Raw genomic sequence first — 12,373 nt, 5'->3', positions numbered from 1 at the left:
CATTCTTCTTAAGTTAGCAAATCATACACGTATCTAGATTTTGTCGTGAACTTGACTTAGTTCAGAAATGTTATTTATTTAAGGATCTTGTGTGAGAGATTAGAAGTTAGATAGATAGATAGCTGTCAAGATGAATAATAATAGGATAAAAATGGTTTTAAGGAGAGAATAATAAGCCAACACCAGTACACCACACCCTGACAATACTGTCAAACACTTATCTGCTTTCATACAAAGACACAGAGACAAAAGAAAACAGCTTGGAGTCCTCTTGTAATGTATGGACCGTTTGATAAAAAAATATTACGACTTTGGTTTTTTTTTTTTTTCTCTTTTCTTCCTTAAAGAAACAGTGGAGAGAAGAAGCTTTACAGATCAGAGAGAGAGGATCCAATGTCGAGATTCTCGCAACGAAGCCCTGAAATTAATCAATCTCCCCTCTCCTCTGTTCCCTGCATTTGATTTCCTTTTCTGGGTGGTTGTTGTTTCCTTATCTTGAATCCTCTGTTCTGTTTTTGAGATAATAAAGGCTGAAACTTTCCTATAAAAACATGGCGACTAGAGGAAGCAGATCGGAGAAAGCAAAGAGAATATTCCAGCAATTCGACGGGAATCGTGATGGTGGGCTTAACCGAGAAGAGATGGCTGCTCTCGTCGTAGCTGTTAACCCTAGGGTTAAGTTCAGTGACGAACAGATCAACGCGATTCTCGACGAAGTGTTCCGAACCTACGCTGAATTCATCGATCCAAACAAAGGTTTGACCTACGACGGTCTCCTCCGTACTTACGACGACGGCGCTGGAGATGTCGACAGAGATTTCGATGCATTAGGCCTCGAGCTAATCGCTGCTGATGAGACGATTAAAGGCTCTGAGGCGGCGGCTTCTTCTTCTTCGATTACAGATGAGAGAGCTGTTGAAGCGCAGAAGAAACAGAGGACAGCTGCTTGGGCGGTTTCGCCTAACCACGGGATCGTTTTCGACGAGACGTGGAAGTTAGTTGACGATTTGGAGATTCTGGTGAAGAGATTGAAGTCGAAACAGGAGAAAGATGGGAAATTGAAATCTGATTCTAATAACAACAACAGTAACAATAACAATGTTGATGCGTTCTCTGATGCTGGTTGGTCTAGGGAGTTAGGTCCTTCGTCTGAGGTCTCTGATAAGAGAATCTATTGGGAAGAATCGAGTCATGACTATGGTGTGTTTGTCAAGGAACTAGGTGTTTTGAGAAGTAAAGCAGATGGAGCTAGATCGAGAGAAGAAGCTTTTGATGGACATATGGCGATTGGTAGGGTTTTGTATGAGCACCAGTTGTTTAAAGAAGCTCTCGTTAGCTTCAAGAGAGCTTGTGAGTTGCAACCCACTGATGTGAGACCTCATTTCAAAGCTGGGAACTGTCTCTACGTTTTGGGGAAGTGTAAAGAGTCTAAAGATGAGTTTTTGTTGGCATTAGAAGCGGCTGAGTCTGGTGGGAATCAATGGGCTTATCTGCTTCCTCAGATTTATGTCAATCTTGGTATCTCGCTTGAAGGTGAAGGTATGGTTTTGAGTGCTTGTGAGTATTATAGAGAAGCTGCGATCCTATGTCCTACGCATTTTAGAGCCTTGAAGCTTCTAGGTAGTGCATTGTTTGGTGTAGGAGAGTATAGAGCAGCGGTTAAGGCATTAGAGGAAGCTATATATTTGAAACCGGATTACGCTGATGCTCATTGTGATTTAGCTTCTTCTTTGCATTCAATGGGTGAAGATGAGAGAGCTATTGAGGTTTTCCAGAGAGCGATTGACTTGAAACCTGGCCATGTTGATGCTTTGTATAACCTCGGAGGGCTTTACATGGATTTAGGTAGGTTTCAGAGAGCTTCGGAAATGTACACTAGGGTCTTAGCTGTATGGCCTAACCATTGGCGTGCTCAGCTCAACAAGGCGGTTTCTTTGCTAGGTGCTGGAGAGACTGAAGAAGCTAAACGAGCGCTTAAGGAAGCACTGAAACTGACGAACCGTGTTGAGCTGCACGATGCGATATCTCATTTGAAACATTTGCAGAAGAAAAAGGGTAAAAACAATGGAAATGGTAATGGAGGAGGAGGAGAAGGTCCGTTTATTGTAGTGGAACCTTCCAAGTTCAAGACTGTGGGTGAGAAGACGACTTTGAGACCGGACTTAGCCACGGCTCTACAAATTAGAGCCTTTCAGAAGGTTACAAGACTAGGGAAATGTGATGTGGAGGCTGTGCGTAAGGAGATGAGAGACAACGATGTTCCTGTATCATATTCCGGAAGCGGCGGGCCAACGAAATCAATCCGGAAACCAAATTTAGAGGAGATTCTCCGGCGTCTGCTTAACTCCTTGAAACCTGAAACATTCCAAGGAGCCATCAAGGCAATAAACGAGAAAATCCTATCGCTTCTCGATGATTCTGGTTCAGGAAGAGTTGATATGGGTATGTTTTACGCTGTGATTGCTCCTTTATGCGGTGGACATTCGGACAAACGGAAAAGAGTTGCCTTTGATGCACTTTTTTGGAGACCTGTAAACGAAGGAAGCTCTCAGATTACAAAAACGGATGCAGTCAAATACATTAAACTGTTGAGAGCTATTTACATTCCATCACACGGAATGAGTGAAATGTTAGAAGTTCACGGGGAAGAAGAAGCTGATTCCTCAATGACAGTTACGTATAATCAGTTTCTAGCAATGTTTGATGATCCAGATTGGGGATTTGGTATCATGTCTACGATCCTTAAACTGGAGGCAAACGATAGAAACCGTCATGGAAACCAAGTTTGTTCGGTTTGTCGGTATCCGGTTATCGGATCACGGTTTAAAGAAGTGAAAGCTCGGTTTAGTTTGTGTAACCAGTGTTATAGTGAAGGGAAGGTTCCTCCTTCGTTTAAACAGGAGGAATACAAGTTCCGAGAATATGGGAGTGAAGCTGAAGCCATGAAAGCTAAGTGTGTTTGTTTTTCGATGCAATCTCATAAAAAGCCTATTGCCACCTGATATAGACGAAACAAAAAGGAACTAACTCATCAAGCGTGTTTGTTCTGATCTCTCTGTGTCTAATTTGCAAATTGTAACACTTTCTTTCTTTCTTTTAACTTGTCTGCATAGTTTTCAGTTAAGTGTATGATGATAATGATTGATGAGATTGTGTAATGTTGTTTTGGTAAATCACGCAATTGCGTTATGTTGTTTAGGGTTTCTCTCATTCTCTTCAAAAAATACTTTTTTGTGCTCTATCTCCAAAAAGATTACAACATTTCTTTGATGAAATCAAGATTAAGTGTATCCTTGACGATGAGAAACAAACCAAGGAATAACACAAGCATGATTCCAGACGACATGATCCCTTGTTCCACCTCTAACGGTAACTTTCTCCCACCTCGAACAGCTTCCAACAAAATCAGAGCCAATGTACCACCATCGAGAGCCGGTAAAGGCAACAGATTGATCACCGCAAGGTTTAGATTCAGCAATGCAGCAAACTGGTATAGACCATCCGCGTTTGATCTCGCTACTTCCGCTCCAACAGCAATGATCGCAACTGGACCAGCGACTTTACTAGCGGTTTGAGAGAAGTTCAAGAACGTCTGTTTCAAACTGTCCAAGACATTGTAAGACAGTCCAAAGAACTCTCTACCCACGAAACTAAACGTCTCCGGTACATTCTTCGGTCTAACCTTCGAGAATCGAAGATTCGGTGATAGCTGAACACCTATTTTACCAGTCCCATCGAAACTCTTATCCGGAGTGATCCGGATTTCGAAATCCTCTTTCCCTCTTTTGATCCTAAGCAACACATTGTGCTCCGGATTCGCCTTAACAACATCAACAACTTTAGAAACAGAATCAGAACCGAAACTGGAAAGCTCAACGCCATCAACGGCTAAGATAACATCTCCACGAAGCAATCCACCACGAGAAGCAGCAGAGAAAGATTTAACATCAGGAACAAGAACTCCAGGAAACGATTCTTGAACTGGTAAACCAACAGATACAACTTGAGTAAAGATTATAGCGTAAGCGAAGACAACGTTAGCGACAATCCCAGCTGAAACCACAATCACTCTATCCCAAATCGGTCGGTTCTTGAGAAGGTTTTTATCGTCTACAGGGATATCACTGTCGGGATCGTTATCAGGGAATCCAACAAAACCACCTAAAGGGAAAGCTCTAAGAGAGTATTCAACATTCTTGGAATTGAACTTAGCTAGAATCGGACCAAACCCTATAGCGAACTTACTCACACGGATACCTTGAAGAGTAGCAGCTAAGAAGTGACCAGTCTCGTGGACAACGACGATCGCTGTGAGAACAGCGCAAGCTTCAAGAACTGATTCGAAACTACCGGTATCGAATCCAGCGAGAGCTCGTGGACTGTGATGTAGGTGTCTCTTCTTGTTTCTGAATAAAGCTCTGTTCTTGGTACCGTAGAGACTACTATGGTTTGAGAGATTGGTTGAAAGATGAGATTTTGAGAGATGAGTTTTGGATATTGGAGGAAAATTTGAAGCGGGGTTGATGGAGGTAGAGAGGAAGTGAGGGATACGATGAGAAATTGGAGAAGAAGAGATGTTTAATAGCATGATTTCGTGAGGTTTAGAGAGTTGAGAGTACGGAGAAGAGGAACTATTGAAGCCATTGAAAAACAGAGGAGATGATGATGATAAAGAGAAAACATTAAAGCTCTCTATGTGTCTGTTTGTGGATAGGATTGACCAATGACGACGACAACGCTCTCGTTTCCTATTTGGTATCTTCTTCTATTTGTTTACCATGTCGACGATCGACCAAATTGCAGATTGCTTATTTGTCTGTTCTCATAAACTTATGTAAAACTATGTGGGCTTCCTATTGGGCCAAATTTGAACCTCAAGCCCAGTAAGAATGTGATACTTTTTTTTAAGAAAGCTCACAAATTTGAACTACATATAACCCATTTGACTAATACGTATATTGATGATGATAGGATCGTTTTCACTTTCCAATTGGTTGATACGAAAGAAAAAAGGCGTTTATAGATTCATCTTTTCACTGAGTGGAAATGTTGTAGCACAGGCGATACATGCACCATCCATTAGTAATTGACGAGGTCCGAACGTTTGTTCAAAGAAAGAAGATAGTATTAGTCAATGCTTGCTAGGTGTGCTGGATCTTATCCAAGAAAATTTCGAGATCTATTAAAATGCGGAGAAAAGAAAATGATGAATTCTTGTACCAGAGGCAGAAAGAGTGGAGAAACTAGCTGGCGAGCACATTTTAGGGTTTACGTGAGACAAATGATATCAAATCGAATAGTTAGGACACATTTTCTCTACTTGACTCAGAAAGGTTTTTTGGGGTCAAGCTAAGTGATAGTTTACCATTAATATTGAAAGCGTAACATTCTAGTGGATGGTCATACGCCAATTATTCTTTCTTTTGCCGACATACGACAATTATTCTATACTCAAATAAATTAGTAGTACTGTTTTTGACTAGCTAGCCAACAATATATATAAAGAAGAAAACATTAATAGATATAGAATAAAACACCTAACGTAGTGTGTCATGAACAAAACAACGTGGCCATTATGTTTTCTTAATCTTTTTTCTTATGCAACATGATTGTATTTAGGCTTATGATGACGAAAATGGTTTGTCTTTTGGTTATAAGGTTGTCATTTCCAATGATTTCTTGTTATATGAGTTAGGCCTCGGCAAAAAAACCGGACCCGAAAACCCGAATCGGAACCGACCCGAAAATATGGACCCGAATCCGAACCCGGAACCGGTAGAATACCCTAATGGTCTTAATCTCCAAAACCCGAAGAACCGGAACTGAACCCGGAACCGAACTGAAAACCGAATGGGTACCCGACATACCCGAAATAAAATCATATATAGAGAATATTAGTTATATATATATATATTTTATAACATAGTTATTCAAAGCTACAACTTAAAATTTAAAAATATTATTTTTTCCTATATCAAAATAATGAAAATACTCAAAATAACCAAAGTTATATTGAAAATGTTTAGCTATAACTTTTAAAAATTTAATCAATCTTTTAATTTTTTTTAAAAATAATTTTTCAAATTTTTATTTTTATATTTAAAATTAAAAGTTCCGGGTAATTGGGTTAAATTTCGGGTAATCGGGTAAAAAAATACCCGAACCCTATTCAATATCCGATTTTTTCGGGTATTTATAGGGTCTGAAATTTTAGACCCAAACCGACCCGAACCCGGTAAGACTCGAACCGAATCCGAACCGATATTTTCTGTTTACCCTAATGGGTCCTAAACTCCTCTACCCGAAAAACCCGAACCCGATCGGTTCCTACTCGAACCCGACCCGAGTACCCGAATGCCCAGAGCTAATATGAGTTTATTATTTTCATTTTACTATTGAATTAATCAGATTTATCTCTAGCCTCACGAATAGTGAAGCCATCATCAGTGTTTGATCATATTTTTAAAGGAGACGAGTGTCTTTCAAATCCTAGTAAAATATGATCAATTTGAAATCTACACTTGGTTGGTTTTTCCAATCCGTAAACGAAAAAGGGACCAGGTTCAGTGAACCTGTAAATTTCAGTCTCTATGTTTTTGGTTTTTTTTTTTATGCATTCTCCATGAATTTTCAAACGAAAGCATGCTTTAAGCAATATATTATACTATATAAAGACTCTTATAATAGTACTAAAAAATATGAAAGGAACCAAATAAACTAGTCATCTTTAGCTTTTCATCTACTTTCTTATAATTGAAAAGGAAGAAGTTGGTGAAACATATGTTTATAGTTATAAGAGTAGTATCGCACCATATATATGCACAAGACTATATGCATTATGCATATGGTTTGGGCCGAGAGAGAGAAAGAGAGCAATTATCCTTATGACTTCTCAGGCTACTCATGATCATCACTTCATCCACGATCGTACGTCTCTTGTTTCGTCTAATCTTTATCATACTCAGCAGATATTGTTCGTATATACATGTGCATGTGTGCTTGGGATTAATACATGTTTGTTAACTACATCTTCAGGGTCAAAGGTCGAAGAAGAAGGAAACATATATCGATCAACTGATTTTATGTTCCGAGATGATTGATGAGAAAATGATCAATGATATGGAGTAGTTTATATATCAGGATTGGTTTCGAGTTTGATCCAATCGATATTTCTTTTCTTTCGATTGCTTCGAAGAAAAAGATGGAAGAAGCTCATTGTTTGAGGCAAGTAAAAAAGATCACCGGTTCCCCTTTTTACAACTTCAATCTCTTTGTTTAATACTGTTATTACATACTCTATATATGTTTTAACTTTTAATCAAATTAAACTCAGTTTCTTTTGTCGATTATATAAACGACTCAGGTTCAATTCTAGTAAGTATATAATTTTTACTTGGAATACATATACTCGATTAACAACTCCATATGTATTCCACATATCATAGAAAGGAAAATATTAATACTAAAATATTGTTCCGATTAGAACGCCTTCTATAACATGCATTTATGTTTTCGGTTTGTGTATGTAATTTGGATGTGTTCAATCCGGAATCTGTTCATTATACATCATTACATACATATTTATGTATGTATCTGTCTGTAGAAATTCTAAGATCTAGTAGAAGACTAGAAATTATTCAATAAAGAATCCACGATGTGGTAACATTAAGACAATTAATAATGCTTTTGATTTGCTAGCGTCTCTAACGATGCGACAACGTTAACCGATAGTGTCTATTTCCAATGTTGACTCTTGAAACTTGCATAATCGAATAATCCTTAAAGGACTTAATAACACACATAATAATAACATCTCATGGTCACTTCCAAGTTCCAACGTTTTTAACACACACATATCAAAAAAGTTATCACTTGAAGAGAGAAGAAGAGTAGTCCCTTTGGAGTTTGGAGCAATGATCAACGTTGAACACCTTTCTCAACGGGTTGTGCTTTTTACAAAGCAAAATCAAAAAATTGTGTACAGTCTTTTGTCGATTTAAGACTTTTAATTGGATAAATTTAATTCATATCTTCTATATAAATATTAAATAATAATAATGTTTGCTAAGAAAAAATAAACATAATTATTTATAATTGTGTATGTAAATAGGCGGTAATTAAAATATGAGGTAATTTTCCATTTAGCATAACTTTTCCAATTTCGTATCCCTCATTTAATGCAAAATCTCTTATCCAAAAAATAAAATAAATAAAGGAAAAAACACAAAAGTGAAACAAAATCTTTTTAGTTGTTTTCTAAATTATGACATCACAATTTGGTAATCGAACCGGTAGGAAGTGAACACGTGTTAATAATGTTGTTTTTTCCCGCCGTTATCGACCACTAAACTATCTCTCTCTCTCTTAATATAAAATGGAAAGATAGAAACCTAATTTCACTTTTTTCTTTTCTTCTTCCTCTTTCCTCAACTTCGCGAATTCTGGGCATAGAGAGAGAGAGAGAGAGAGAGAGAGAGATGGAGCTACGACCCCGCAATAAGGCGATTGAAGGTACCCTTTTTCGTGATTTCGCTCTATTGATTCTTGGGTTTACTCGTTCCCATTGTATTAGTGGAACTAGTGTCTGTGTTTAGGCTCGATCTGTACTTCAATTAGTTGAATTTTCTTGGGTATTGTACTCGATGATCTCCATGAAATTGATTAAAGTTCGTGTCTTTATTGCTTGATGTGTTAAGCAATTTCGTTATTGTGAAAAGATAAAAAATTTTTGCTTAACAGAATAAAAAAAAAAAGTGGGACTTTTCAGTAAAAATTGAAACTTTGAAAGGCCTAGATACTGTCCGGTGGTGATAAATTGTTAATCTTTTCTTTCTTATGAACTAGTTGTGGATCTCGAGAAAGAAGTTGGCTTCAACTCTGATGAAGAACCTTTTACTATACCTTCAGATGACGATTTAGTCGACCCTGAATTTGAAGGTACCGTTTCGTTGCTTTGCTTAACATAGTTAAAGTTTATGCATCTTCGTTAATGTTCTCTGCTTTTCAAGTGTTACTGATTGAAAAGTTTCTGTTATATATTCATAATTTACATTGATATTTGAACATAGGTGACGAGGAGGTGGAGGAGGAGGAAGAAGATGTTGGTGCTAATGATGATTTACCAGTTCCTGTACCTGTTCTCCCCCCTGTACCTGTGGCTAATGTAAATTTACGAAGAGCAGGCACTAAAAGGAAAAAACCTGGTCCGAGCAGAGAGAAAGATGTGTTACTGTGGGAGATATGGGAAAAGGAACAGAAGAGATGGATTGATGAACATATGACAGAGGATGTTAATTTGGATCAGCAGAATGCTGTGATTGCTGAAACCGCTGAGGCCCCTTCAGATTTGATTATGCCGCTATTAAGGTACCAAAAAGAATTTTTGGCTTGGGCATCAAAACAGGAACTATCAGTTAGAGGAGGCATTCTCGCGGATGAGATGGGAATGGGAAAAACAATACAAGCCATATCTCTTGTTCTTGCCAGACGAGAAGTTGACAGGGCACAATTTGGGGAAGCAGTTGGGTGCACCCTTGTACTTTGTCCTCTCGTTGCTGTTTCCCAGTGGTTAAATGAGATTGTTCGGTTTACATCCCCAGGAAGCACCAAGGTTCTTGTATACCATGGGGCCAAGAGAGAGAAGAATATTAAAGAATTCATGAACTACGACTTTGTTCTGACAACATATTCCACTGTTGAAAGTGAATATAGGAGACATATGATGCCGCCCAGGGTGCAGTGTGCATATTGCAGCAAGTTATTTTATCCGAAGAAGCTTTCGATCCACCTGCGGTATTTTTGTGGACCTTTGGCTGTCAGAACGGCCAAACAATCTAAGCAGAAAAGTAAGAAGTCTACAGCTTCATATTCAAAGCAAGGAAAGGAGGCTGATGCAGTAAAAGATAAAAATCTGAAGAAATCTAAGAAGAAGTCCAAACAACCAGTAGAAGAAGATGACTTAGGTTCAGATGACAGAGAGAAGTCTCTTTTGCACTCTATCAAGTGGAATAGGATCATTTTAGATGAGGTCAGTACCAAGACCCGCTGTTTGTTGGTGTTAACCTTTTGTTGCCTAATTGTTTGGTACACTTGCATTAAAATTCAGGCATGTAAGGTATGGTGCCTTTCATGCCTGTTGTGGGATAGGAAACCACAGCAGGAGAGCTCACTGTAAACTCATCTTCAGAAACCTAGTTTGCCAAAAACTAATTATAAGCCTGTCTTTTTATCTTTTGAGTCTGCTCGACATGATCATATTATCTTTTTGGCCTTTAGTGGGTGGAATTATGGATCTGACCTTGATTAATCTTAATCCACATTTTGTCACACCAGGCTCATTACATTAAAGAAAGACGTAGCAACACAGCAAGAGCTGTTTTTGCTTTGGAGGCTACCTACAGATGGGCTCTGAGCGGTACCCCTCTTCAGAATCGTGTTGGAGAGCTTTACTCCCTGGTTAGTCAATCTTTCCTAAAGTGTGCTTATAGCACTTGAAGATTATAGTTAATTTGGTTGATGTGACTATTTTGTTTGTCCCAGATTCGCTTCTTGCAAATTCTCCCATACTCATATTACTTTTGCAAGGATTGTGACTGTAGAATTCTTGATTACATGTAATTCTTTCACTCTCAACTTCTAATTATTTTCTCCTTTCTCATAGTTCTGTTTCATAGTTCATAACAATATATGCTATTCAATTTTCTTTGTCATCTGCCTTTGGGGGTGATTGCAGGGCACATCAAACCTGTCCTAGCTGTCCTCATAATACAGTTCGACATTTCTGTTGGTGGAACAAGGTAAGTTTGAGGTGTCACGTTTCTTATATTACCTATTTTTTTAAAGAAGGATCACCATTTTATATGTTGTCCTTCTGTTTTTTTCTTTATATTTTTGCTAGTATGTGGCCAAACCAGTAACTTTACATGGAAGCACTGGAATGGGAAAGCGAGCCATGATATTGCTTAAACACAAAGTCCTGAAAGACATACTTTTAAGACGTACTAAATTGGGTCGGGCAGCTGATCTTGCTCTTCCTCCTCGAATCGTATGTTCCTTTCTCTCCCTTGTTTGATGTAAATGAAGCTTTGTATAGTTGCGTGCAAGCTTTATTTATCTCTACATATAAATTTGGCTTCTTATAGAATTCTTTCAGGTGTGATGCACTGGATGTAAATGATTCTGATTATTAAGAATCACTAAACAAAGCTTTAGCTCAACTTTTAAATTTGACTTCTTGTAGATTTCTTTGAGGCGGGATGCACTAGATGTAAAAGAGGCTGATTACTATGAATCTCTATACAAAGACAGCCAGGCGGAATTTAATACGTAAGTTACTTATATTCAATGGGCTTCTACTGGTTTCTGCTCCTTGGTTTGTATAACAGAACTTTATTATTGACCATGCCATGTACATTTTTGTTTGCAGGTATATTCAGGCTGGTACATTGATGAATAATTATGCACATATATTTGATCTTCTCACTCGTCTGAGACAGGTGAATGGCATCTACAGTCTTTTGGTTCAACTAAACAGCCAATGCACTAGTATTTTATAGATATGTAGTTTGTGATGTATTTTGTCTTCAATTTTTTCAGGCTGTTGATCATCCATACCTTGTGGTGTATTCCAATTCTAGTGGTGCTAACGCTAACTTGCTTGATGAGAACAAAACTGAGCAAGAATGCGGTCTCTGCCACGACCCGGCCGAGGACTATGTTGTAAGCGCTCCAAGTCGATCTATTGCTATTTCGTAATATATCGACTCTGGCTTCTCAGTGCCTGTCTGGAAACAGCTGCTTTCATTTTACACTTCGTTCAAGAATCATCAGATTACTACTATTGTTGGACTTTTTCGTTTGATATCCTTCTTTGTTTCTTTTACTTTGAAGGTGACGTCTTGTGCACATGTGTTCTGTAAAGCTTGTTTGATTGGTTTTTCTACGTCCCTGGGAAAAGTCACCTGCCCAACATGCTCGAAACTACTGACTGTGGATTGGACTACCAAAGCTGACACAGAGCATCAGGCAAGCAAGACAACACTTAAAGGATTTAGAGCCTCAAGCATTTTAAATCGGATAAAGCTCAATGATTTTCAAACAAGTACAAAGATTGAGGCTTTGGTATGTGCTCTCAAGTATCTACAGCTTCTGTTCTGTCTCTTTCCCGAACAGTATCCTTCTAAGTTTCTTTGGAGTTTTGAGCGTTTTTCTTCCTTTTTCTAACCATTTGTGAATTGTTATGATGTTTGATTATTTGTATGCAGAGAGAGGAAATCAGATTCATGGTTGAAAGAGACGGGTCTGCCAAAGCAATAGTTTTCAGCCAATTCACATCATTTTTGGACCTTATAAATTATACCCTTGGGAAGGTAAT

General features: G+C 38.3%; 3 protein-coding genes across 3 annotated transcripts in view; 2 read left to right on the top strand and 1 right to left on the bottom strand.

Annotated features, from left to right (window-relative positions):
* LOC104754657 (uncharacterized TPR repeat-containing protein At1g05150-like) lies at positions 168–3,189 on the top strand. The gene has a single exon (XM_010476884.2). The coding sequence runs from the start codon at positions 552–554 to the stop codon at positions 3,000–3,002; it is 2,451 nt and encodes an 816-aa protein (XP_010475186.1). The 5' UTR covers positions 168–551; the 3' UTR covers positions 3,003–3,189.
* On the bottom strand, positions 3,177–4,772 carry LOC104754656 (probable membrane metalloprotease ARASP2, chloroplastic). Its single transcript, XM_010476883.2, has one exon. The coding sequence runs from the start codon at positions 4,586–4,588 to the stop codon at positions 3,254–3,256; it is 1,335 nt and encodes a 444-aa protein (XP_010475185.1). The 5' UTR covers positions 4,589–4,772; the 3' UTR covers positions 3,177–3,253.
* The window catches only part of LOC104754655 (DNA repair protein RAD16), a 5,521-nt gene continuing 1,547 nt past the window's right edge, over positions 8,400–12,373 (top strand). Inside the window, exons 1-12 of the mRNA XM_010476882.2 lie at positions 8,400–8,511; positions 8,845–8,937; positions 9,069–10,027; positions 10,333–10,455; positions 10,540–10,613; positions 10,733–10,796; positions 10,898–11,044; positions 11,240–11,325; positions 11,426–11,495; positions 11,596–11,718; positions 11,890–12,120; positions 12,264–12,368. Of these exons, the coding sequence (XP_010475184.1) occupies positions 8,478–8,511; positions 8,845–8,937; positions 9,069–10,027; positions 10,333–10,455; positions 10,540–10,613; positions 10,733–10,796; positions 10,898–11,044; positions 11,240–11,325; positions 11,426–11,495; positions 11,596–11,718; positions 11,890–12,120; positions 12,264–12,368 (2,109 nt within the window). The 5' untranslated portion in view covers positions 8,400–8,477. The remainder of the gene's footprint in view (positions 8,512–8,844; positions 8,938–9,068; positions 10,028–10,332; positions 10,456–10,539; positions 10,614–10,732; positions 10,797–10,897; positions 11,045–11,239; positions 11,326–11,425; positions 11,496–11,595; positions 11,719–11,889; positions 12,121–12,263; positions 12,369–12,373) is intronic.

Source organism: Camelina sativa, chromosome 17 (assembly GCF_000633955.1).
Source record: "Camelina sativa cultivar DH55 chromosome 17, Cs, whole genome shotgun sequence".
In the NCBI taxonomy this organism is placed as follows: Eukaryota; Viridiplantae; Streptophyta; class Magnoliopsida; order Brassicales; family Brassicaceae; genus Camelina; species Camelina sativa.
This window is presented reverse-complemented; position numbering and strand designations above follow the sequence as displayed.

What these genes read in the sequence shown, in the direction of transcription:
- LOC104754657 (XM_010476884.2), top strand. Translation starts at nt 552, where the DNA reads ATGGCGACTAGAGGAAGCAGATCGGAGAAAGCAAAGAGAATATTCCAG.
- LOC104754656 (XM_010476883.2), bottom strand. Translation starts at nt 4,588, where the DNA reads ATGCTATTAAACATCTCTTCTTCTCCAATTTCTCATCGTATCCCTCAC.